General features: G+C 36.7%; 1 protein-coding gene across 1 annotated transcript; it reads right to left on the reverse strand.

Annotated features, from left to right (window-relative positions):
* Positions 1-22286: 22286 nt before the first annotated feature.
* On the reverse strand, positions 22287-23883 carry LOC132294943 (uncharacterized). The gene is made up of 3 exons (XM_059792992.1): positions 23550-23883; positions 23292-23437; positions 22287-22766 (listed from the first exon to the last, which is right to left on the reverse strand). The coding sequence occupies exons 1-3, from the start codon at positions 23809-23811 to the stop codon at positions 22656-22658; spliced, it is 519 nt and encodes a 172-aa protein (XP_059648975.1). The 5' UTR covers positions 23812-23883; the 3' UTR covers positions 22287-22655.
* Positions 23884-27999: the final 4116 nt, after the last annotated feature.

The following is a 27999-nucleotide window of genomic DNA, read 5'->3' on the forward strand; positions in this document are numbered from 1 at the left end:
TTTTGGAAATTTTGCACAATTATTGTAGATATAGTTTCCAAATTAATACTCCTATTTTGCTGAGATGAAAAAATTGCTTTAGTTACAATGAACATCGGACTCATTCAACATTTGAAATTCTGACTACGAAAAATAATAAGCAAATCACACAAGTGTCATTCTTCTTTAAGATCAAGGAGATTGCAAGAGAATCATACCATCTTTCTGAAATTAATAAAATTGATTATTTGGTCCTAATAATAAAGAAAGCAAACACAGGGTTTTGTGACTATATGTGTGTGTGCGCGCGTGTGTAAAGGTGAAGTTTGAAATGGAATGTTACCGAGTCTTAAGCACATCACTGATTTTACCGAGTCTTGACATGTTGGTAAAAAGGGCAAAAAGTGGGGTGCTAAAGGAGATTAATTTACTGTTTAGCCGAAAGCTTAATTTGCTGTTGGATGACACGATACAAATTGTTATTTTAGAAAGATTAAAGTAAGGGATTAGAGAAGAAGTACACGGAATGTTTTGCTCGAAAGAAGGTTACTCTTTATACCCATTGCTTTATCTTTTGCCATTTTTGGTTTAACCAAGATTAAAAGACTTCTCTATTTCTTTTTATTTTCTGTGGATGATTGTTCAGTGACATTTTCTCTTTCTTTTTATTTGGAATTTTAAGCAACTGATATATATATATATATAAAAATACTTCATCTTACCTATAATAAGTATTATGTATTGAAAACTGTGACTCACATGTAAGACCTTAGGTATCAAAAAAAAAAAAAAAAAAAACAAGAGAGGCCCAATATTAGGGAAAACAAGGCAACAAACCCAACCCAGAGGTCAAAACAAATAACCATAATTAACCGTTGCTAATGAGCTGTTAATGGTGGGTATTAGTTACACTTCCGGTGACGAGACCCTAGCTTTGAGACGATGACGATGGTGGAACAAGTTCAGTCCGGTGGACGAGGTGGTGGCCGACAACAGGACGATGATACATTCCAGTCACTGAAGATCCTTCTTGTAGCTGTACAGCCCTTGAGGAAGTCCAATTTCAGGAGCGAGGTTATGGTGGTGCAAATTCTTGCCCGTACAACCCTTTGTGATGACTTTTCCATTGAAAAATTCGCTTTTTCCAAGGTGTGATACACCATTGAAGATAGGCAAATTGCTGAGTGACATAATCAAGTGAGAAACATGTAGTCACTTTGTGCAAAAATACTTAATTTTATAGCTTTTAGGTTCATTGTAACATGGTTGATAAAGATGAATAAGCATTACTAACTATTTAAGTTTAGTGTAAAGTACAAAATAATCTCTTTATATTTTGTGCATAAACTCATTAAGGGTGTGTTTAGCAACGTTTTCTGTTTTTGCAGTCTTAAGAAAGCAAAAACATGATTTTGCTTTTTTGAGTGAAAATAGAAAACATAAATAATATTTATTAATACTTGTTGTTGTCACAAATTTAAAAACATAAAACAATAATTGTGTTTAGTAAATACAATATATTTGTTACAAAATGTACATAGTATTCTTTAATTTTTTATTTTTTTCATTTTTATTTTATTTTTTTCATGGCAAGAATTTTAGGAGTTAGTGATTAGAGGGGAGGGTAAGTGTTCAATATAAATATTCACCAGGCCCCGCCCGGCCCGCCCGCTAAGCATATAATATATATATATATATATATATATATATATAAAACTTATTTGGGATGTAAACTTGGTATTAACTTTACTTTTGTTTTGGTTATAGTGGAAGTTGAAGCTTAGAACTTCTTGTGATGAAGTTGAAGCTTAGAACTTCTTGTGATTTGGTTGTATTAAACCCTTATTTTTGTTGATTATATTCTCTGAATTATGTTATGTGCATGTTATTTTATTTTATTTTTTTGTTGGGATTCATAATTTCATTTATGTTGTGCCATTGGCTTTCCATATTTAAATAGCAGCAGCTTAAGTCCTAAAAAGTGGGAGAAAAAATTTTGTTAGCGGGGCGGGCACTGGGCATAATATTTTCCAACGGGGCGGGGCAGGACATGAAATCCAACCTGTCGTGGGTCGCGGGGCGGGCATGGACTTGACAAAATTAAATGGGGTGGGGCAGGATTTAGGGAAACCCGCTCCAAACCCGCCCCGTTGCCATCCCTAGCGTGGTCTTAAAACTTAATACTTCATGAAACACCAGCGTCTAAATATTTTTTAACTAGGCCAACCCTTGGGCTATCCTAGCAATGAGTTAACAATTATAATTGTAACCAAAACTTGTGGGCTGGTACATGATCACTGTTCAATTCTGATGCTATCTTTAAATGGTTCTTTTAGGTTGTTGATCATAATCATATTTATGAAATTGAGTTGGCCCAACCTTAGCCCATTACTCAAGCCCACATGTGCATGTGATTGTGGCACAGAAGTGATCCATTCAAGAGTCTGGGCTTGGGCTGTCTTTACGACTCACTAACCTATTGGGATTGGGTCTGTCTCTGCACAACCACTAATCTGCAATTCTTAAAATACACCCCCACGTTGCACAGTAGCAAACACCCCCACCAAATGGCACTCCACACTTTCCCTCTCACCACCATACCAACAACAGTGTTTCCCGCCAAAACACCGAGTTCCTCTAATGGCTCTATCCTACGCACCCCCTGCGGTATCCTACGCCCTCCTCCATTCTTGTCCTCAACCCTCTCCTTAAAACCCGTATCAGCGAAGACCTTTTTGAACCCTCTTCGAGCAACACCACCTCTGAAATACATCTACCCAGATCCAATCCCCGAATTCGCCATTGCTGTAAGTCTCTAACTACTTCTCTCTCTCTATATATATACATCGATATATACACATATCTGTGTTGTATACTTAATTTTGAGAAGGTTATTTGATGTATTTTGTGGTATTACAGGAAACCCAGAAGTTCAGGGTTGAGCTTCGGAAGAAGCTATCCAGAGAGGAAGAGAAATTCAGAGATGACCTCGATATCGTTGTAAATGTCTGTGCAGAGGTAATGCTTTTCATTGTAGTTCAGGTTGAATTATTAATCGGTTTTGCGTAATTATTTGAATGATTTACTTGTTCTTGAAATTTAGTTTGGGAATCAACAATCAATTAGCCTTGAAGGGTCATGAAAAAGGAAAGAAATGATTTTAAGTTTATTTGGTATCCAAAAAACTTCTGTTAGGTGAATTTTAGCTAGCTAAATTCATCACCAGTGAATAAATTAAGTGGTCTAGTGGAATTTGAGCACAACCTAATCGACGAAATGTCTTATCCATAATGAGATTTTGTTGACATTATATGTAGTTGAATCAGTAATTTTTGTTTTAATACTATATTAGAAGAGTATTGTGAGAGACTAATAATCAACCAACATATACATTGGTATCTGCTTTCCTTTCTTTGTTGACAAAAGCATCTCTTCATACTGGATAATACAATACAGAAATATTTCTATCCAAGTTTGCAGGAAGGAATTTCCACTAAATAATGAAAAGGTACCAAAAATATTATTTTGTCTGAATTTTTTTATATATACAGTAGGCATGATTTGTTGTGATTTAAGTCCTTGCTTTTTGAGTCCCATACTTGGTTTTGGAAGTTATTCAAGACGAGAAGAATGCTGCTGCATGCCTATTGACCTCCAAAACTTCACAGCCACTCAAGTTTGGTGACAACTCACAAGATACCCTTGTTCTTCAATATACTTAAAACATCAACTGACTTCTACGTCTTACTTTATGCGAGCTTAGTCCTGCCTATACTGGATGATTGCGAAATTATAGAACTACGGGCTTATTTTATTTTATTTTTTTTTTCTAGTTGGTACTCACACACACACACACGTCTTTTCTGAGAGTTGAACCCCTGACCTCCCTTTGGGAGGCTGATACCGCTAGGCCACTGGCCCGTTGGTAACTATGGGCTTATTCATTTTCTCACTCCTTTATATCAGTGCTTTCCATGTTGTTGTGCCCCCGTATCGGTGTTGTTTTTACAAATTAGCAGTAAGGTTGTCTTCCATTGTGTTAGGAATCCAATCTATTTGGTCCAATAGTTGTTTCCATCTGATAAGCTGACAGCGATACAAATATATTACAGTTAATATATAGGAGAACAAATTCTAATATACCTCAGTTAAATCTAGTTAGGATTATATAATAATAAAACGAATGAGAGACTATCGTAATAGTATATTTTATTGTCTACCAAAATTTCATGCTCTGAGGGGAAAAATGGAACTCGACTATCTTAGTTGTGCTTATGGAACTTGACTGTCTTACTTGTGGTTAAACACTTCAGAAATTTATAATTAATGGTATGCTGTAAGAAACAGATCAACTATTAGAGCATAATGAAGTATGTCTTCTTCCCTCATATGCGTTCTTCCCTAATAAGGATGGCAATTTACTAGAAGAGAGTAGCATTAACTCTACTAGTGGTGCTCAACTTGATTGGAACTTAACTTATCCTATTCCAGAACTGATTCAGAGTTGAATAGATTAAGCAAAACTTGATTATAGATGTGTGGAATTTGTTTTGTTACGGTGAGGTGGTTATTCCTAGGTATCAGGTATGTGTGGGTGGCATGTACACAATGATCTATATGGTTACGGCAAAAAAATGCAGACATCTAAGCACATGGTAGTGGAGTCCAGGGGGAAAGCTACTGCATTCTCAAATCAAATACAGCCACATGCTTGCAAATTTTGGTATTGCACTGAATGATGCTTAAACTTATTAGTGGCACTTGAGCAACCAACTATTTAACATGAATAATTCCATATTACTTCGACTCTAATTAGCTACTTAAGTTATTTGTTAGATTGCTGACTTTAACATGGTTGAAGTCCTAAAAACTTTAAGCATCAAATGTAATTTCCCGTATGGGAATCACTATGCCAGAAAAAGAATCAGATGTTGGAGAGAAAAACCAACTAGCGGAATATGGCTCTGTATAGCATAGGATAATTGCAATTCATGAAGATAATGCTTTACTCGTTTCCCTGTATGAAGTATGAATGGAGCTCGTGAGTTGTGCGGTGCGGAAGTGGTGTGGAAGTTTGATTTCGGTAGAAAGACTTAGAAGGGTTGAATAGGTCTAGTTTGCTTGTTTGTTTTAATTTTCAGATTATTTTCGATTTAACCAGTTAAAGTGCGATAATCAATCACACAAGCAATAAATAAAGCAGAGTAAAGTAAGAGAATGGACACCAAGATTTTTATACGCGGAAACCTTTGCAAGGAAAAAACCACGGAGACCTAGCCATCTCAGGCAAATCAATCCACAATCTCGAAGCAAAGTTATACCGATTCTGATCAAGATGATACCCACTACACTTTGTTAAGATCTAGTTGAACATCTCAGGCTTACTCCTGCGACTCTATGTTGCAGACTTCATGCTTACTCTCAAAACTCACTCAAATTTCTTGTAATGGTATCTCACAAAAATCTTAGCAAAGAGCAGAGTTTATATAAACAAGAGAGTCCTTAAAGATGATGAAAAAGTAGTTTGAAAACACAATTGGATGACTCTGTACTTGGGTCGAAATAGGAGTTCAAAAACAATCTAAAAAACAATTCTTTTAAAGCACACTCGAGCACTTCAACCAGTTGGGAATTTTTACCAATCGGTTAAGTAGCACACTGGATTATTCCAGTTTTCCGTACAACTGGTTGGGGAAAAGTCCCAACCGATTTTCTGGAAAAAATTATTTTAGTCCATAACCATATACAACTGGTTGGAGAAAAAGCCCAATCGGTTGAGAAATGTTCTGTTTGACATTTGGCCAATTTTCTGAACCTTTACTTAATCCAATTTTACAAAACAAGCATACATACACTCACTTACCTCTTCAAAGTGATGTCCAAATTTGATCAATAGTTATTGAGCTCCTGTCGAACACTTGCCGTTCATCTCATGTCAATCCACAATCTCGAAGCAAAGTTAAACCGATTCTGACCCAGACTGATATCCACTACACTTTGTCATGATCTAGTTGAACATCTTAGGCTTACTCCTGAAACTCTACATTCAGTTGTTGCGGACTTCAGGCTTACCCCTACGATCATGCAAACGGCTGCTTGTGCAGAATACAATCGCTCCACAAACAATATATTCCCTTTGTAGTGGCTGATCCCCCTATCTTCGACTGACTGGTGTGAAGTTGTGAATAAGAACATGTTGTTCTGATTAAACTGAGTATTTTGTATGAAACTCGCAATACCATTGATCAATGTAGAACTCCTCACAGAAACACTCAATGTGTACGTTTGTGCTCACAATAAAACAAAAAATAAACTAAGAAAATTATAGAATTATTTTTCTCTTTAAACTCACTCAAAGTTCTTGTAATGATGTCTCAAAAAATTATCAAAGAGAAGAGCTTATATACACAAGAGAGTCCTTAAAGATGATAAAAAAGTTGTTTGAAAACACTCTTGGAAATCTCTTCTATTTGGGTTGACATTGGAGTTCAAAAACAATCTAAAAAAGAAATCTTTAAAGCACACTTGAACACCTAAAATGCCCAGCCGGTTGAATAGCACACTGGATGATTCCAGTTTCCAATACAACCGATTGAGCAGCATTCTGAAAAAAAAAAAATCTTTTACACCATAACCAAGTACAACAGGTTGGAGAGAAAGCCCAATTGGTTGAGAAGTGTTCTGTTTGACACTTGGCCAATTTTCCAGAACCTTATCTCTGATGTCGAAATCCACTCGATAGATATTGAGCTCATGTTGAACACTTGCCGTTCATCTTCCAAAATTGAGACTGGAGATAAACAAAAATTACAACTCGATTTATCACGTTTTAAAACCAAAATTTGCCAACACAAAAACTAAGCTTCTCACAGAGTTGGTTAGTAATGAGGAAGGAAAGGTTTTCATTGTACAAGAAGGTATAGCAAATTTAATATCTGTCCGCAGACAGAAGCTATAATACCAGATCTCGAGAGTCCATTTTTCTTATCCCATTTATTCAACACGTGAGACCGTGAGAGTATTATAATAATTTGTAGTGGGATCATATGTTCTCACTACAGCTTCAATTAAGTAGATCATATGGCAATCTCATACAATTGAGAGGTCATGTATTAACAAAGTGATTAGGTCCGAGTGTTTGATCAATTTCTAGTCAATCAATCAGAAATCAACCATATATCTATATCTGCCAATGATTGTCAGTTACAAAATCAACCATCTGAAAATGCTATAGCAATTGAATGTTTTGAAAATCGTCTGTAAGCACCAAAAATTCACATTTCTTTCTTTGACCATATAATACTATAGAAATTCTTTTTTAGATTATAAATCTACTGTAGGTCTGATTATATTGAAGCTAATAGTTTCTCCCCATAGTAATCTTGAATTTAGTGGCAGACTTTTTTAAGTAGGACAACAATTGTATACCCTGCAATTTGACAATCTAGAACTTTTAGAACTTACAATATAGTATTCTTGATTTACTGGTAATAGTATTATACCAACCTGTGAATACTGAATTTAAGGTTCCTTAGCAATTGTGAACAAATTCTATCATTTCTAAATTCGATTCTTGTTAAATATAATGTATCTCTATATATTACCACTGGGAAACTATATATATGCATGAGGAAATCAGCTTATTGTATTTTATCATGCATTAGTTATTAAGTTGAGAAATTCATTAGAAATTAAGGACCTGTGTAGGTCAATTTTCTGAAAAATTTTCTGTTTTCAGAAAACCGTACAGAAACTTGTTTGGTTGTTTTCTGTAAACTGTTTCTGAAAACCAGTTTAAAAAAAAAAAGGCCTGTTTTCAGAGAATTGTCTTTATGGTTCTCTGAAAAGAGTTTTTTGTTTGAGTTCTTGAGAGTTGTTTTCAGAAAAATGAACCGGACAGACCCTAATTTATTTATTATTTATTATTATTTATTTACTTTTATAAAAGGATGATCTAGAGCTCAATCCTTAATGGTACAAATGATAAAAGGAGATTATTACCTTGATGTCACTGTTGTCAATTCGTATGCACGTTATTTCACTTTGTAAAAGAATTGATTTGCACTGCATTATAATGCTTCAGCAAAAAATGCATGTTGCTTTAATTTAAGTGGAGTTAGCTAGGTGAAAGGTATGTCTCAATTTATAGAAAGTGAATTGAATCAGAATTTCAGTTCTTTTTTGAGGTAAAGAACCTTCTAATAATTGTTCATTGTATCATCATTATGCTTGCCTTAATCCCATATGGATGGACTTGGACTCATGAATTCATTTTTTTCATTCTTTACTATTACAAAACATGTCTCCTATTACATTTAATTTCTTTAAAATCATCTCTAATTGCTTCATCCCAAATAAGTTTTGGCCGGCCTCTTTGTCTTCTACCTTCTATGCAAATCTTCCTTTATTACAAGGTGCATCCATAGGTCTATTTTGTATATAACCATACCACCTAAGTCTACTCTCTCTTATTTTATTCCTAATAGCTGTCAATTCTACTTTTCCCCTCACATGTTGATTATTAATCCCATCTTTTCTAGTCACTTTTATCATGTATCTTAGCATTCTCAATTTCTATGCGCTCATGATATAAAAAAGGGCATTACCCAATTCTAGTTCCGCCATGGCAGATACCTAGGGAGGATTGACTTGAAACAGACCTAACCTTTGGTATTTTTCTAAGTGACTGTTCTGAGGCTCAAAATCGCGCCAGGGACACTGATGCTTAAGCATTTTACCGCTGTACCAGGCAACGGCCCTTGTGTTGTTCATTCTTTGTAGGAAACAAATTGTTATTATTATTAGGGTTAAATTCATAAAACCCCGGCTACTATCCCAAAACAGTCATATAAACCCCCATACTAAAAAACCTATCTAAAAACTTCATTAGTTTAAAAAAAATACATCATATCACCCCCATTCCATTTGTTTGCCGTCAAAAAATAACAGAATGCCAACTTTTAAAGTATTATATGACTAAAATGCCCTTTTAACCCCTTAATGACCAAGATGTCCTTTTAAGGGTTAAAATCATTAAACCCCCATATAATATCCAATTTGATCAAATAACGCCCTATGCTAACAAATAACCCCCAATACTAACAAAAGTGATCATTTACCCCCATTCTCAGACATTTTCTTAAGATGATGTTTATATATATATATATATATATATATATATTTTATCAAATTATATATGTTGAAAAAGAGATATTCGGTTTTAATAAGACCAGATTTTAGGGGATATAATAGGTGTGTAATCAATGACTAAGATTAGGAATTTTTGTTAGTGTGCAGCCTGTAGCTTTCATTAGTGTACAGCCTGTAACTTCTGTTAGTTTACAGCCTGTAATTACAGCCTATAGCTTACTGTTACAGCCTGCAGTCAGCCTGTAGTTTCCTTTTGTTAGCCTCTTGTATTTCCTATTTAACTAAAGCATTGTAAACCATTCAACGTACGGCAATATACAAATTCTTTTCAATCTTGAAATCGCTTATTTGGTATCAGAGCATCTTACCGATTCTTCTGGAAAAAAACCCCTAGCCGTCTCTTTTTTTTTTTTTCTCTCTTCCAAACAACCCTAATTACCATGTCTAATGATGTACCTGAGTCCAAGACCAAGACTTTTGAGTCCCAAGTCCAAAACTCTCAAACACACTCAGTTCAGATTACCACAATTCGGCTAAATGGTGAAAACTTCCTTCGCTGGTCCCAGTCCGTGCGGATGTACATCTGAGGCAGAGGCAAAATCGGCTACCTAACAGGAGAAAAGAAGGAACCGAAACCTAAAGATCCATCCTACTCAACCTGGGATGCAGAGAATTCGATGGTGATGACCTGGTTGGTGAATTCTATGGAGGAGGACATCAGTTCTAATTATATGTGTTACCACACAGCAACAGAACTCTGGGACAATGTCAACCAGATGTATTTAGATCTGGGAAATTAGTCTCAAGTCTATGAACTAACACTGAAATTCGGAGAGATCCGTCAAGGAGATAACAGTGTTACAAAATATTTCAACTCTCTAAAACGTTTGTGGCAGGACCTTGATTTGTTCAGCGATTATGAGTGGAAATCGCCTGAAGATTGCAACCATTACAAAAAGAAGGTGGAAGACAACCGCATCTTCAAGTTTCTCATTGGACTCAATGTCGAGTTTGATGAAGTGAGAGGCAGAATAATTGGACGACAGCCCCTGCCTTTAATCGGTGAAGTCTTCTCCGAGGTTCATAGAGAGGAAAGTCGCAGGCTGGTTATGCTTGGAAAAAAGTTATCAAATGGTGCTGTTGAGACCTCTGCCCTGGTCGCATCTGAAGCGAATATTGGTAGGAAACATAGTGAAAAGCCCCGTCTTTAGTGTGACCACTGCAACAAGCCTCGCCATACCCGTGAAACCTGCTGGAAAATTCATGGTAAACCAGCGAATTGGAAGAGTAAGCAGGAAGGCAGATTCAACCGAGCCCCATCAACTCATGAAGCCGAGGCACTTCCCTTCAACAAAGAACAGATGGATCATCTTCTAAAATTGCTGAAATTCAATTCCTCATCTGGTACTCCTAAGTTTCTTTTGCTCAAACAGGTAACAACCCGAAGGCCTTATCTTGTTGTTCAAATTCCAGTGTTACCCCATAGATCATTGATTTAGTGGCTTCTGACCATATGATAAGTTTTTCTCATTTATTTCAAACTTATTCACCCTGTTCTGGCTCTAAAAAAATCAGAATAGCCGATGGTTCTTATTCTCCTATTACAGGCAAAGGTTTGGTAAAACTTTCAAAAATTATTGATCTTAAGTCTGTCCTTCATGTCCCTAAGCTTGCTTGTAACCTTTTATCACTTAATAAATTGTCCAAAGACTCTAATTGTTGTGTTATCTTTTTTGAATCCTATTGTGAATTTCAGGACCAAAGCTTAGGGAAGATGATTGGCAGTGCTAAAATGATAGATGGTCTCTACTATTTTGAAGATGATATTTCAAGTGATAAAAAGGCTCAAGGTCTGAGTAGTTTTCATTCTATCCCTGTTAGAGAACAAATAATGCTATGGCATTTTAGACTAGGGCATCCTAGTTTCCCTTATCTTAAAAGATTATTTCCTACTTTGTTTAAAGGACTGGATTGTTCATCTTTTTATTGTGAGAATTGTTTTTTTATCAAAGAGTCATCGTACTACGTATTCTCCCAAACCTTACCAAACATCAAAACCATTTTATTTAATCCATAGCGATGTTTGGGGTCCTTCTAGGATCACAACTCTTTCTGGAATTTGTGACTTTTATTAATGATCATACACGTTTGTGTTGGGTGTATTTAATGAATGAAAAATCTGAGGTTGAAAAATTATTCAAGGATTTTTATATGATGATTGAAAATCAATTTCAAACAAAAATTGGCATTCTTCATACTGATAACGGCACCGAATACTTTAATGAAGTTTTAGGAAGTTTTTTAACAGAAAAAGGAATTTTTCACCAATCCACTTGTGTTGACACGCCCCAACAAAACGGAATTGCTGAAAGAAAGAATAAACATTTACTTGAAGTTTCTCGTGACATCATGTTTTCAATGAATGTTCCTAAGTATTTGTGGGGTGAAGCCGTTTTAACAACAACATATTTGATTAACAGGATGCCTACTCGTGTTCTTAACTATTTTACACCCCTTGAAAGCCTTAAAAAATCTTTTCCTGAAACTCGGATTTATTCCAACCTGCCTTTGAAAGTATTTGGGTGCACTGTCTTTGTCCATTTACCTAGTAGACTTCTGTCTATATTGGATCCACGGGCTGAAAAATGTGTATTTGTTAGGTATGCCCCGAATAAAAAGGGGTATAAATGCTCTAATCCGAAGACAAAAAAAAGGTTTATCAGTATGGATGTTTTTTTTCTAGAAAATTATCCTTATTTTCAGAAAACTTTTCTTCAGGGGGATAAAGAGAGTGAAGAAAATTTTTGGGAGATTTCTATTAATATTCCCTTACCCAAAACTATTGTCTCACACTTTATTACTCCGAACACTGATCGTTTTAAACAGGGAAATGATGTTCTAGAATCAGGAAACCCGAGACCTCCTAGTCCTACTCTGCTGAGCCTTACTGTATCTCCAATAGGGGGAGAAATCCTACCAATGGTTCCAAAAAAACCGAATCCTGAGCTTCTGGTTTATAACAGGAAAAAGACTCATTAAAAGAGTAAAGAGCCTACTATTGTACCTGAGCAAGGCCAATCAGAGGTCCCGAGCAATGACTCCCTGAACACTCAAGGTACTCTAAATCCTAACTTGTCTGCAGTTGTCCCTACTATTTCTGATATTACAGAGTTACCTAGCTAAGTTCCTGTAGACCTTGATATCCCTATAACTATTAGAAAATGAATCCAAACATGTACCTAGCATCCCATTGCCAAATACTTGTCTTATGATAAACTTTCCCATAAACATAGGGCCTTTACTTCAAATATTTCTCACTTGTTTGTTCTAAGAAACATTCAGGAAGCACTAGATGATCCGAATTGGAAATCAACAGTGTTAGAGGAGATGAATGCTCTTAAAAGGAGTGGAACGTGGGAGATGGTTGACTTGCCCAAAGGAAAGAAAACTGTTGGGTGTAAATGGGTTTTCACTATTAAGTGTAAAGCTGATGGTAGTGTGGAAAGGTACAAGGCAAGACTTGTGGCGAAAGGTTTTACGTAAACGTACGGCATTGATTACCAAGAGACGTTTGCTCCTGTAGCAAAAATAAATTCTGTCCAAGTCTTATTATCGTTGGCAGTCAATTCTAACTGGTCATTACATCAGTTGGACATAAAAAAATGCCTTTTTAAATGGAGACTTGGAAGAAGAAGTGTTTATGAGCTTGCCACCTGGGTTCGAAGGAAAACACGGTCAGAGCAAAGTCTGTAAACTCAAAAAATCCCTATACGGTTTGAAACAGTCTCCAAGAGGTGGTTTGAACGCTTTGGAAATGCTGTGAAGAGTCATGGGTATCATCAGAGTCAGGCAGACCATACCATGTTCTATAAACACGGTGAGGAAGGGAAAATTGCCATTTTAATTGTGTATGTGGATGATATAATTTTGACAGGTGATGACATTGAAGAGTTGACCAGACTGAAGAAGAAACTTGCTAAAGATTTTGAAATCAAAGAACTGGGAGCACTAAAATACTTCCTTGGAATGGAATTTGCCGGGTCAAGAGAAGGAATTTTCGTGAATCAACGAAAATATGTACTTGATTTGCTTAATGAGACAGGACTACTCGGGTGTAAAGCTGCTGACACTCCAATTGAAGTCAACCTGAAGTTAAAAGCTGCTGAACCCGAGAATATGGTTGATCGTGAAAGATATCAAAGATTGGTGGGAAGACTAATTTACTTATCTCACACATGCCCAGATATAACATTTGCAGTCAGTATGGTGAGTCAGTTCATGCACTCTCCTGGACAGGAACACTTTGAAGCAGTGTACAGGGGATTCTGAGGTACTTAAAGGGCTTACCAGGTAAAGGACTTATGTTCAAGAAACAAGGTCATTTGCAAGTGGAGGTGTACACAAATGCTGATTGGGCAGGCAGTATAGTTGATAGACGATCTACCTCAGGATATTGCACCTTCATTGGAGGAAACGTAGTCACGTGGCGAAGCAAGAAACAAAATGTAGTAGCGAGGAGTAGTGCAGAAGCCGAGTTCAGAGCACTCGTCCATGGGATTTGCGAAGCTATATGGTTAAAAAGACTCCTTGAAGATTTGAAGGTTCCTGTTTCTCCTCCAATGAGAGTCTACTGTGACAACAAGGCTGCCATTTCAATTGCTCATAATCCAGTCCTCCACGACAGAACCAAACATGTGGAAGTTGACAAACACTTTATCAAGGAAAAGCTTGACTGTGGTATGATTTGCATTCCTTATGTCTCTTCTACAGAACAAGCTACGGACATCCTTACCAAAGGACTACACAAGAGACAGTTTGAAATTTTAAGAAGCAAGCTAGCTATGGAAGACATCTACAAGCTAGCTTGAGGGGGAGTGTTGAAAAAGAGATATTCGGTTTTAATAAGACCAGATTTTAGGGGATATGATAGGTGTGTAATCAATGACTAAGATTAGGAATTTTTGTTAGTGTACAGCCTGTAGCTTTTGTTAGTGTACAGCCTGTAACTTCTGTTAGTTTACAGCCTGTAATTACAGCCTATAGCTTGCTGTTACAGCCTGTAGTCAGCCTGTAGTTTCCTTTTGTTAGCCCCTTGTATTTCCTATTTAACTAAAGCATTGTAAACCATTCAAAGTACGGCAATGTACAGATTATTTTCAATCTTGAAATCACCTATTATATATTAATCTCCATTTTCAAGTCTTGGGAGTATTGAAAGGAAGGAAAACTAAGGTATTATGAGTGCACGATGGCAATAATAGCAACAACAATAATGATATTATATATGTTAATATTTTCAATTGTAAATGAAAAATTCAATGATATTATATATGGCTTTTCTTCCATCCACGATGAAGAGCACAGTTTCTTTGACCCCAAATGGACCATATAGTAGTAGGAAAGACACTTTTCAAGAACTTCTGTCGTGTCCCTTCTTTTGTTTGAGATATGAACCAGTCAACCATGTGTGATAAAGAGAGGAATACTGGGTATTGGTAGTTCAACAATTGAAAGATAGAACCCCAAACACCCATAGCATACTGCCATTGATTTCATATATTTATTTAGGTTGCACTTTTCTCATTTTTGGATTATATTGTTTCAAGATATATACATACATACTAAAATTAACATCATATATAAAATTATATTACATTTATTTCTAAAATATTTAAATTTTGATTACATAATACAAGTTCGCCCCTCCGGCAGCCCCAAATCAAAATTCCTGGCCCCGCCCATGAATGGATACAATAATATACCATTTTTTTTTTTGAAAGTTTACAATAATATACTTGATTTGAGGTTTAAAAGGGCATATCCTTGTCATATATTATTTTAAAAGTAGGCATATGATAGGCACACGCTAGTGTCCTGTTACTATTTGACGGCAAACAAAAGGATTGGGGGTGATATGATGAATTTTTAAAAGGTAATAGAGATTTTAGATATTTTTCTAAGTATATTGGGTTATATGACTGATTTAGGATAGTATAGGGGGGTTTTATGATTTTAACCATGGAGGTGAATTTTGTCATTTCACATGTCAGTTAATAGCTCCGTCACGGAATGGGGTTAAAATGATCACTTTTGTTAGTTCTGGGGGTTATATGTTAGTATAGGGGGGTTATGTATTGTTTTGGGATAGTATATGGGGGTTTTATTTTTTTAAGCCTTATTATGATCATCAACATCATCATTATTATTTGGTCAAAAACAAATTGGTAATCCAAGCATAGTGTTTGCCAGGCTGAAAATGCAGAAAACTAATAGAAAAAGGATCATCTTGGGTATGGGAATATAGCTAACAACTAGGAATAGTTGAGGGAAGGGGGGATCAGGCTTCAAAACACACTGTAAATTTTATGATAAGCTCGGAGTACGACCATGGTTTTGTGATGAGCCATTGAAGCTACTCATAGAATCGTGTCCCACTCATAAGCAATGATATACGCAATATGAATCATAATAGAAATTTGAATCACATCTTCTTTTAGAACTGAGTAAATTGCCCACCAGAAGCTCTTTATTAGACAAAGCCATCATCTTTGTTAGAAGTTATATATATATAATAATCGGTCGTTATGTAATTATGTTGAGTTAATAGGCTGTTTGTGTTATTATGTAAACCTTGTAACATATATAAGCCTACATAGGCTTATTAGGTTTTGTAAGTTGGTTTTATATACACAGAGAATACGCTTTTGCTCTCTCTCTTTCTCTTTTGATTTTGAACATGGTATCAGAGCACAATGATCATGAGTGTGAGAGTTAGTAGGTGGGTTGGTGGTGAATCACGATTTGAATCATGATTTGAATCATGATCGGAATTGTGATTGTGGTTTTGATGTCTCTGTTGGCAATTTCTTGTTCACCGTAATCAAATCTGAAGTGTGTTCGTTGTCATTTTTGCCTTCTTCATCGTCACCGGCAGCTCCTCTTTGGTGGTCGTCGCCGGCAAAAGCTTCTTCGTCTCGATTTGCAGAGGTGAGATTGGTTTTCGGCCGGAAATTGATTCGGCCGCTGCTCGTGGTTGGGTTGCCATCGCCTCCGCTGTATTATTTACCGGAGTTCGTGACGGAGTGAAGAAGAAGACCCGTGTTTGGCTACACGGTTGTGCTATTCCAATCCCGGTTTACTAAACCAGGGATAGTCCAGATCTGGTCCGGCTCTAAGATCCGACCCGTACCAGGATCTGACCCGTTTCAGGACCTGACCCGTACCAGGATCCGACCCGGTTTCAGAATCCGACCCGTTTCAGACCTGCTTCCAGGTTCGGCCAGAATACAGAATTTTTGTTTTCTCTCCTTTTTCTTCTCTGTTTTGCTGGATTCAACATGGCTTCAAGTTCAAGTTCAGATTTGCTTTCACCCACGAACAGTCTTAATTCTCCCATGACTTCAGTTAAGCTCAATGGGAAGAATTACATATTGTGGGCCAAATTTGTTGCCATTTTTCTCAAAGGCAGAGGTCTTGGTTCTCATTTGACTAAAGAGAAACTCAAGGCAACTGATACTTCCTTTGATGCATGGGAAAAGGAAGATGCTCAGATCATCTCTGTGATGATAAACAGTATTGAACCCCAAATTAGTTCAACGTTACTTTATTTGGATGCAGCCAAGGAGATATGGGATAGATTGCAGCAGTTATATTCTGGGACAGGTAATATCACCCGTGTTTATGAGTTATGTAAACAGTACTTCAATCTTGAACAAGGTACTCAAAGTATAGAAGAGTATTATTCCAAAGTTATGGGAGTGTGAAGAGCTGAATATGTATCAGCCCATTACTGCTGATGTTCGCAATATGAAACAACAGCGTACGGACTTTAATGTTGTCCGTTTTCTTACTGGTTTATCATCAGCATATGAGCCTTTTCGTGCACAGATTATGAGCAGTCCAACACTTCCATCTCTTGCTGAGGTGTTTTCTCGACTTCAGCATGCTACACTAGCAAGTGATACCTCAAATTTGAATACTGGACAGAGTGGTGAGCGTTCAGCATTGGTAGTTTCAAAGGGTGAACATAATACTTACCGTGGAGGTCGTGGGGGACGCTCCGCATGTGGTGGTCGTGATTCATGTGGAGGACGTGGCCGTGGCAGGGAATTAAGAAAGTGTACTCATTGTGGTCTTTCTAATCATACTGTGAACTTTTGTTGGGACCTTCATGGGAAACCATCTAGTTATGCAAATCAAGTTTCCTCTTCTCCGAATGATGTCGCTTCTGGATCGCACAATGTAGCTGAATCAGATACAGTTCATGTTCCACGGGATGAGTATCCTCAGTTTTTGTCTTATAAGCAAGCATCTAATTCATCTTCCACGGCTACCTTTGCCCAGTCAGGTACTGCACACACATGTCTATTGTCTTCCACTCGCAGTCCTTGGATCATAGACACTGGAGCATCTGATCATATGACCCGATGTTCTTCTCTTCTATCTGATTTTCATTCTGTACCTACTTCTCAAAGTGTTACTCTTGCTAATGGTTCATCCATTCAGGTTTCAGGTTTGGGGACAACTCAACTTAGTGATTCATTGTCTCTCTTGTCTGTTTTACATGTTCCGCAGTTTCCCTTTAACTTAATGTCTATCAGTAAGCTTACTAAATCTCTCCAGTGCTCTGTTATATTTGATCTTACTTCTTGTGTGTTTCAGGATCTCAAGACGAAGAAGAAGATTGGTACGGGGCATAAAGTCGGTGGCTTATATTATTTTGATTTCGAACCTTCTCCTGTGGCTCTTCAGTCTTCTCTATCTCCATTCCAGTGGCACTGTCGCCTTGGTCACCCGTCACTTCAAGTTTTGAAGCGTCAAGTTCTTAGTCTTAGTTATTTGAAATTCTTGTCATGTGAAGTTTGTCAACTTAGTAAGCACGATCGCGTGTCTTTTAAGTCTAGGGTTAATAATCGTGTTTCTAGTCCTTTTCATTTGGTTCATTCAGATGTATGGGGTCCAATAAAACATTCTTCAATCAATAAATTTCATTATTTTGTGACATTTGTGGATGATTATTCTCGCCTGACTTGGTTGTTTCTAATGAAAGATCGTTCTGAGTTATTTTTAATTTTTCAAAAATTTCCCAAAGAAATCAAAACTCAGTTTGGATGTCCAATTCGTATTCTACGTTCTGATAATGCTTAGGAATATTCTTCAACTCCCTTTGATACATATCTTAGTGATAAAGGAGTTATTCATCAAAATTCATGTGTTTATACTCCACAACAAAATGGAGTTGCAGAACGTAAGAATCGACATCTCTTAGAAGTAACTCGTGCTCTTTTGTTTCATATGCATATGCCTAAACGGTTTTGGGGTGATGCTGTTCTTAAAGCCTGTCATCTTATTAACCGTATGCCGTCATCTGTATTAAATGGCAAATCTCCACATTCTATTTTATTTCCTAATTCTCCCTTGTTTTCTTTTCCTTCTAGGGTTTTTGGATGTGTATGTTATGTCCACAATCTTGTTCCTGGTTTTGATAAACTAGACCCACGTGCCACAAAGTGTGTATTTCTTGGCTACTCTCGTTCTCATAAAGGTTATCGCTGCTATAGTCCTGTTTCTCAACGGTACTTTATTAGCGCGGATGTCACATTTTCTGAGTCCATCCCTTATTTTTTAGATACTGATTCACTTCTTGATATCAATCTTGAGTCACCTCCTTCTGCAGTTCCTCTTCTCTCACCTTCTCTTCAGTCTCAATCTCTGGTTCCTTCATCTGCCCCGTTACAGGTGTACACTCGAAGACCAAAGCCATCTGCTGTCGTGCCTCCTCCATCATCTTCAGAGTCTTTGGATCCGACAAATTCCACTGTGTCTGATTCCTTGCTGATTGCACTTTGTAAAGCTCCTCGCTCGTGTGCTACTAAACATCCCATTGCTCATTATGTTTCTTATAATTCCTTATTACCATCATTCTCATGTTTTTCCTCTCAGTTGTCTACTATATTTGTTCCTAAGACTGTGCAGGATGCTTTGTCTGATTCGGGTTGGAGGAAAGCAATGCAGGATGAAATGGATGCTTTGCATACGAATGGCACGTTGACTCTTGTTCCATTACCTCCAGGTGTCAAACCTGTTGGTTGTCACTGGGTATATACTATGAAGTATCTTCCGGATGGGTCCGTTGAGCGTTTAAAAGCACGTCTTGTTGCCAAAGGTTATACCCAGACTTATAGTATTGACTATGATGAGACGTTTGCACCTGTTGCTAAGATTTCCTCTATTTGTGTTTTGATTTCTCTTGCTGCTAATAGACATTGGCCTCTGTTTCAGTTAGAAGTTAAAAATGCCTTTTTGCATGGTGACTTAGCAAAAGAGGTTTATATGGAGCAACCACCTGGGTTTGTTGCTCAGGGGGAGTATCTTCACACTGTTTGTCGCCTTAAAAAGGCTCTATATGGCTTGAAACAATCTCCACGGGCTTGGTTTGGAAAATTCTCTGAGGTGGCATTAAAGTTTAGTCTTCAAAGGTGTCAGACTGACCATTCGGTATTTCACCAGCGCACTAAAGCTGGTTTCATAATTCTTGTGGTGTATGTTGATGATATTGTGATCACAGGTGATGATTCTGAAGGCATTGCTAAGTTGAAGTTGTTTCTGCAATATTGATTCCACACTAAAGACTTGGGTAAACTTAGGTATTAACTGGGTATTGAAGTAGTTAGATCCAAGACAGGTATAAGTTTATCCCAACAAAAGTATGTGTTGGACTTATTAGAAGAAACAGGTATGTTAGGTGGTCGTCCAGTTGATACTCCTATGGATTCAAATACAAAACTTGTAGCTGATGTGGGTGATCTATTTAGTGACCCGGGCAGATTTCGTCGCCTTGTTGGGGAATTAATTTATCTCACTATCACTCGACCTGATATTTCATATGCTGTTAGTGTTGTAAGTCAGTTCATGGGAGCCCCTAGAATGCCACACTGGATTGCTGTTCTTCGAATTCTCCGATATCTCAAGCAAGCTCCAGGTTTTGGGTTACTATATAAACCAAATGGTCATCTCAGGGTGGAAGGTTTTACAGATGCCGACTGGGCCGATTCTCCTTCAGATAGGAGATCTACTACCGGCTACTGCACATTTGTAGGAGGAAATCTAGTTACATGGCGAAATAAAAAGCAAACGGTGGTAGCTCGATCTAGTGCTAAAGCTGAGTATAGGGCAATGGCCCATACCACTAGTGAGTTGACATGGATACAACATTTTCTAAAAGAACTTGGGTTGACAGTTGAAGCTCCTACTCCATTGTTCTGTGATAATCAAGCAGCAGTTCACATTGCATCAAATCCTGTGTTTCATGAGAGGACCAAACATATTGAAGTTGATTGTCACTTTATTCGAGAAAAAATATTACGCGGGAGCATCTCTATTCCATTCGTGAAGTCTGAAGATCAATTAGCTGATATGTTTACCAAAGCATTGGGTCATAATCGATTAAGAACTATCTGTTCCAAGCTGGGATTATTTGATATATATTCTCCAGCTTGAGGGGGAGTGTTAGAAGTTATATATATATAATAATGGGTCGTTATGTAATTATGTTTAGTTAATAGGCTGTTTGTGTTATTATGTAAACCTTGTAACATATATAAGCCTACATAGGCTTATTAGGTTTTGTAAGTTGGTTTTATATACACAGAGAATACGCTTTTGCTCTCTCTCTTTCTCTTTTGATTTTGAACAATCTCCAACTTCATTCTACACGTATTCTCTTGATTCACCGCCTCCTGCATGAAATGGGTTCTACTGAAGCAAATTTGAGCATTGTCCAGGTCATCTCTTGCAGATCCTTATCAGAATTTTCGTTTCACTTCATTTTTCTTGAAGTTCTAACAGATAGTTTGACCTTTATCAAATGTAAAATGCAATATAAAGCAGTAAAGCAGATAAATAAAGAGAGAACCATTCCTGGTAATACTTGCCGTATTGAATCTTTCCTTAATAAGCTATTTGGTTACCTGATGGGAAACATTTACTCATATTGGAGGCTCCACAATGAGTGGATTAGTTAGAAATTTGCAGAATTGATATGTCTGAGTAACAAAGTTGATAGATATATCAAACTAAATATATAACATTTGCTACCTGTATGATGATTATTAACTTTTCTGGGAATGCAAGTAGTATAATAATTGAAAGGTATATCCTGGTAACAAAAGCAAGAGTGACATATATTAATAAACTTTATTAAAGGATTGAGTTAGTGGAAATGACACTTTATATTGCGCAAATACATCTAGGGGAGAAAAAGTAGAATTTGTATATTGCTTTTGTAGTCACAATAGAGAGATTGTATTTGTTTTGTTGTATTTTACGTTATGATCCAAGGCAAATGGAGAGTGCTAGTCATTGTCCAAGCTTTATTCCTATTGTTTTGGGGTCAGCTTAATGGAGACTGGCAAAGTAGGACACACAAGCACACACGCGCACATCCTGTTTGTTGCACATGATTTACTGGTCTTAGCCAAACAACTTAATGTATATCTTCTAATTTCAGATGGTTGTAGTCTTTCACAAGACAAATTTTTGTTGAAATTATTGAACATTTATTTATTTTTCCTACTAGGGAAGAGGAAGACCAGAGTTAACGTGGATAGAGTTAGTAAGAAAGAATATGATAACATATGATTCATATAGCCAACCCCGAGTAGTTGGGAAAAGGAGTGATTTTTGTTTATTTATTTCTCTTTCTTAAGAGGTCTGGCTGTTCTTGGCCTGCAAATAATTCAACAATAGACTCCCATATGGAATATATGACTTTACAACAAAACAAACAGTATTATACAGCTGTCCTCAAGCTGCTTTTGAACTTTTTTTGCATATTTGGCCCAATGCTAGCAATGTACTAGATATGTGGACTTGTGATGATTTAAACGGATGACAGAAGATTCAAATTTAAAATATATTGTTCAAAATTCTGTCAATTAATTAGCTTCATGTGTGGACCTCAGATATTTAGTGAATTCTTGCACAAGGAATATGGAGGACCCGGGACATTATTGGTGGAGCCTTTCACTGATATGTTGGTTGCACTCAAGGAGAAGAAACTCCCTGGAGCGCCTTTGGCTGCAAGAGCGTCCCTGTTATGGGCTCAAAATTATGTCGATCAGGACTGGGAAGTTTGGAACTCAAAACCACCCAAGTGATTGTCTCCAACTCTTTCATACATTCTATATTTTACAAGTTGTATTTACTGTTTAATCTTCTGCTCATCGACAATGAAAACACGGGGAAAGACTTGGAAGTTACACATAGATTGGCAATGTAATATTTGTCACGAAAACATTGCCGGATTATCCATTGCTGTTTCCTTAGCTATACAGAAATTGTCTTATTAGAAGTGGTTCAAATACTCAAGTTGTGGTCGATGATGGTTTGAAATCTTGGTGGCAACTTCCATGAATTTACTGTATCTCTGTTTTCCAGGTCTGGAAGTCCATCATGAACGTGCATCTCTAAATGGGTATTCACTATACATTTCATGAGTTGTTGCGGACGTTACACACAGAAGCACGTTAGCTTGCAGCCTCGGAGATGCTCTGTAAGGAGGGACGCCATGATTTTGACCTTGCTGCAGCAAAATTTGTTGATCCTGATCTTTGCCGGCGTCTTTCGTGTCTCGTTGCCTGAAATATTTGGTATGATTTATAAGTATTCACATATGAGAATGAACAGATAATCTTGAAAAAACGGAACCTTCTGTGACTAATTTCTGTTACTCTATTCTATTACTAAAGAAAACCTTGACAAATTCCCTTGCTCTCTCACTCTTGTTACTATCCATCTTAATTTTTCAACTTTATGAGGCTGTGTGAAGGTGTCAATTAACAGAAACAGTGCTTTGAATAAATTGAAACGATTTGCTTATATGAATCATCCCTCTGAAAATCGAATTGTTTGTGCATTTTTTAAGTGGTAAATGCTCTCTTGCTAAATGTTTTCATGTTCTGCTTAAATTAGCTATATCACCAACATATTTGTCACAATTTTATAGACTTCCTCATATAGAATAAATTCATCAAATTTTGAACTATTCTTATTATTGATATTATGTGTGTTCGTATGTGTGTGTATGTGTGTGCGCGTGCGCCTGCATACTAAAACATATAGAAAAATCCAGATTGGTAATGGCTTCTTTGCAGGGGAGTTACCTGACTGGTCTTCTCCAATTCAGACCCTCTTGCTTCTGCCTCACGATTCGAACTCTGCTTCTCCATATTCATCTGCAACTTCTCAGCCAATTCAGGCCGGTTCTTCATTTTCGCGTACTTCTTTGCTCGTAACACCTTCATAACCTCTATAACCATAGAAAACAACCCACTTTAGAACCAGAAAACACATGGCTTCCATAAAAACTGTAGTTACACGTAATTACATCTTTAGATGAAAAAAGATAGAAAGAGACCAACCTTGAGAGGTGATGAGCCGATAGGCTCGGCCAAGAGCAAGAGTGTCGCTTGGCCGGAGAAGCTTCACACGAGTGTAACGCACCGTCTTATCATCCGAATTCTCTTCGCCAGAAATGTCCAACGGAATTATGAGAGAAACATAGTGACCCGGGTTCATTTTCATCACCTCTGTAGCAGTCACCGGCCAATACATCCTCTGTGTCTTCCCACTCGGATGTTGTATCACTAGTGCTGCAGCATCCACAGCCTGGCAATTCCCCATCTCTCTCTCTCTAAACACTTTCTCTCTCTAAAAGAAGAAGAGGAGGAGATAGATAAGGAGGTAGAAGAATGAAGAATGTAGTGAACTAAGTAGTAGCAGTCTCTTTCCAAGCAGTACCCACCAACCACCCCCCACAGAAAAGGTAGAATGGGTCTCACTCAAGTATGCCGTCCCTCCATCCCTCCCCAACTAACCATATGCTACCAATTTAAATCATGTTGACATTCAAAGTGCATTACAATGGACCATAACAGTTACATTAATTATATACTATGATATATATACGCACACATTTATTTTGTATATCCAACCAATGTGCATAGGCAACTTTCCTTAGATGCTGGCGAGATCGCCACGTGGTGGTCATGATCTTGGAGGTTTGCTCGGCGACATGGACGGTATCTATAGGTCAAGGTTTAGACTTGGGGAGAATATTTTTCTTAGGTATATCCTCGTGCCTCTTTCTACAAATAATTTTCAATTTAGGTGGTTCTACCGGTTGGATTTCCAAGTACACGGTTCAACAAAATCTCTATGTTTTTAGTAACTCAGTAAATAAAATATATTACGTAATCCGTTTTTATGAATCGGTGACTTACTCATTCAGTAACTTTGGCGAAATCAACGAGAACTTACCTATTCGTAGAGTGATCCTTCAGATTTTGATTCACCCTCTAACCTGAAAACCGAATGAATTTTAGATTTAATTTTGCACTATAAGCGTTTAAGTTTGGCCTTTTTCGTGTGTTTCTTTGGTTAAGGTTAATAAAAGATCACTCTATGAACACACTCCATTGATAAATTGATATATGTTCATGCTATATAACCCAAAGAGTCATTTTCACCTTCGTTTTCATCTACCTGATAAATATTTTTTCAATAAAAAATGAGGTTAGCTAGTGCTATTTGTTTTATATTACATTTAATTTGCTTTCTGAGATTTCTTTCAACTATTTTTTAATATATTCTTATTTTTAAGTTGAGACAATGCCCTTAAAGGATACATAAAAGAAGCTTTAAACACACTCAGAAGCTTGCATTATAAATTGAGAAACATGGGCCTTTTTTTTTATTAGAAAATAGAAAAAAGCTAAATTTTAACATTAATTATGTTCTTTTTTTTCTTTTTTTCTTTTTGACATTATATTCATACAGAAGTTTTCAGAAAACACCCTTCTAACAAATTTAATTTTTTTATTTTTTATTCAACCAAACTGACCATTATTTCTTTCCGGTGAATCTTTGAGACAACTTCAAAAAACATGTTACTTGTTTGGATGGTGTGAAAAAGTTCAAATAGATCTATTCTACTACATTTATGAAGATATCTTTTAGGTCTATAAAACTGTGCAGGATCTGATTTTTCCTTTACTTCTGGAAAGAATGACATTAATTATGTTAAATGCTTGGTCAGATTGATATCTTTCGAAAAGAAAAAGCTAAAATCAGATTGTGCAGAATCATAATCTTTCTTATCTTTTTAACTGGCTGGTATCTTAGAGTGATCTAACCTTTATTATATATGTCTTTGATCCTCTCCTATCCCTCATCCCGTTGGATTCGATTAGTGTCATTCTGTGCACTATTAAATTAAATCGGGCAACACGTTTCGTCACATATACAACAACGATGCAACACTGTAACATTATTAAATTAAAAATTTAACACATTTACGTAATTGTTGTATTGTCAATTTAAAGTTGTAGCATTGCTGATTTAAAATTATGTTTTTTCTTTTTCGAAAGTTCAAACAAGTTTTACTAGTGTTGTGTTATTGATCTAAAAATATTACCTTTGTCGATTTAAGCGCACTGAACAAAACAGGAGCTAAAATCGGACAGGAGGGGATCTTGATCCAATCTTATACACCAAAAAACTTAGCTTTTTGTACTCCAAGTCTCATGCAAATTTTCTATCAGCAGGATCTTTAAATTGTATTATTATGACATATAAAGTCTCTCATTCAGTTCAACAATTTAAGAAATAGTAGTAGGAGAAACAATTACCAACCAAAAATGTTTGGTGGTTAATTCACCCATTTGATTCACTTTATCTTGAACTATTTTAACTTGCAGAATTCTTTAGTGGCCTAGTGTAACTGGTGGGAGCTTGCCTATTTACCCAAAAGTTTAAGTAGGTTATATTACATATCCACCCATTTATACATCTTTCAATTTTCATTTGGATCCGATGTACTTGTAACATTCTTTCTCACCCGAACTCGTGCAACGCCCTCGTTGCGGTCGGGCCACCCTACCCATCTGGGGAGCAGACTCGGACACATTCAGACTGTGACGTGACACTGAATTAAGGATTGAGTATGGTTCTAATAACAACTGTAACGGGTGGGAGCTTGTCCATTTATCCAAAAATAGCTTTTGGGCAAATAGGCCACCCTGCCTACCCGGGGAGCAGACTTGAACGCCTCCGGACCGGGCGCTTGGCGTGACACCGGATTAAAAAATGGGTCTGGTTCTGATATTAAGTGTAACGATGGACGCTTGCCTATAAATGAACAAGCGGCCACTCATTAGACCTAGTTAGTAGAGCATCCAATTCCCCAAACGGGAATCCAAATTCCCAGATGAGGGTGTTTGTGTTGGAGTCCCTTGTGTTTGCCAATAATAAAAAATAAATAAATAAATAAAAACACTTGCCAGAACTTAAGTGTTAAGGCATCTGAAGCACCCACTATCTCTCTATGGGTATATTAAAACAGTAGGCACAACTTTTTTGTTGTAAAAGCTTCAAACTCCAATGCAACTTCAATAAACTTAAAGAGACGTCTGCATTTTCTAAAGATGCTTCTTCTATAAATTAACATATTTAATAAGCACTATTAATGATCAAAGCTTTGTTAATGGTTCCTACTGGAGTGTGTGGGAAGTGATGTGGAACATATCTATCTATCTATTTTTTTTTGTTTTTTTGTTTTTTTTTTTTTTTCATTCCCACGAATGCATCTTTAGCACAACTCGAACTCTCAATCTCTTCGTTAAAAACAAAGAGAGAGAGAACATGCAAATCAGGATAGTGGCTCAGTAATTGACTTAGAAGATATCATTAAAACCTATTTCTAATTATTCCCCGTCTCAAAAGAATTGTCTCCTTATCATTTTTCTAATTTCAAATCAATGCATTGAGACGGGGGACTACATGTGTTCGGTGGTAAATTATGTGATGTTCTAAGAGGTCTGACACCACAATTGTCGATAATATAATATATTCTCTCCGTTCAAATTAAAAGTCCCATTTAGAAACTGTAACTCACAAAAGAGGACTTTTAATTTGAGACGGAGGACTTTTAATTTGAGACGGAGAAGGAGTATAAATATCAAGATGCATGCAGTGTTGAACAAATGTGTAATTCACAGGCAAATACAGCCACCAAACTCACCTATTCCATTGTGAAACCTTAAATCATATCTACAAGACAAGTAAAAGACACATAAATTGTTATTATTATTATTATTATTATTATTGTTATTATTTTATAATTATAGTTGGGATTTGAGCAAATATTAGAATTAACTTAAAAGAAAGTGATCTTAGTGAAGATCTTTGACTCTTGTGAATCTGGTTCATAGTTTACTCCATATTTGAAAATATTCCATGATTCAAATGTGTAAAACACATCCCCGATTCATGTCAGTCCATGTAAAGCCCATGTGAGGTGTTTGGGATCTTGGGTTCAAATATTAGGTTAATGGACTATTTTCATGTTTGAACATGACTCATGTGCGGGACTACAAGTCTACAACCATTGGATATAAAATGAAGGGACTGTTAACTTCTTATGACTCTGTCTGTGGGTCAGGCAACCCTAAATATCAAAGGATGGGTGTCCTATATTTTCCATATTTAGACAGCTTTTAACATAGTAGAAGCAAAGGGACACTGAAACACTGCCTTTTTCATAGATTGTGCCTTGTGGGGCCAACATTTTTAGGGCTTGGTTGTCTTTAGGCTTTTTAAACATTCTGATTTCTAATATGAACATCTTTACTTTTGGGCAGTCTTGTAAGTGGGGTTTTATTGTTTGGTTTTAAAGTTTTTTACTCCACATTCTTCCCCTATAGTACAAAACACAGTAAATGATTTGGACTAGTTTAAAGAAAAATATATTAATAAATTGTAGTTGTTGGAGATCATAGGGACAATGAAAGGAAATAAAATCGATGCTATTTG

The sequence above is a fragment of the Cornus florida genome, unplaced genomic scaffold, assembly GCF_030987335.1.
Source record: "Cornus florida cultivar Cherokee Brave unplaced genomic scaffold, ASM3098733v1 CherokeeBrave_3.0.0_Hap2_Chr02, whole genome shotgun sequence".
NCBI classification, from domain to species: Eukaryota; Viridiplantae; Streptophyta; class Magnoliopsida; order Cornales; family Cornaceae; genus Cornus; species Cornus florida.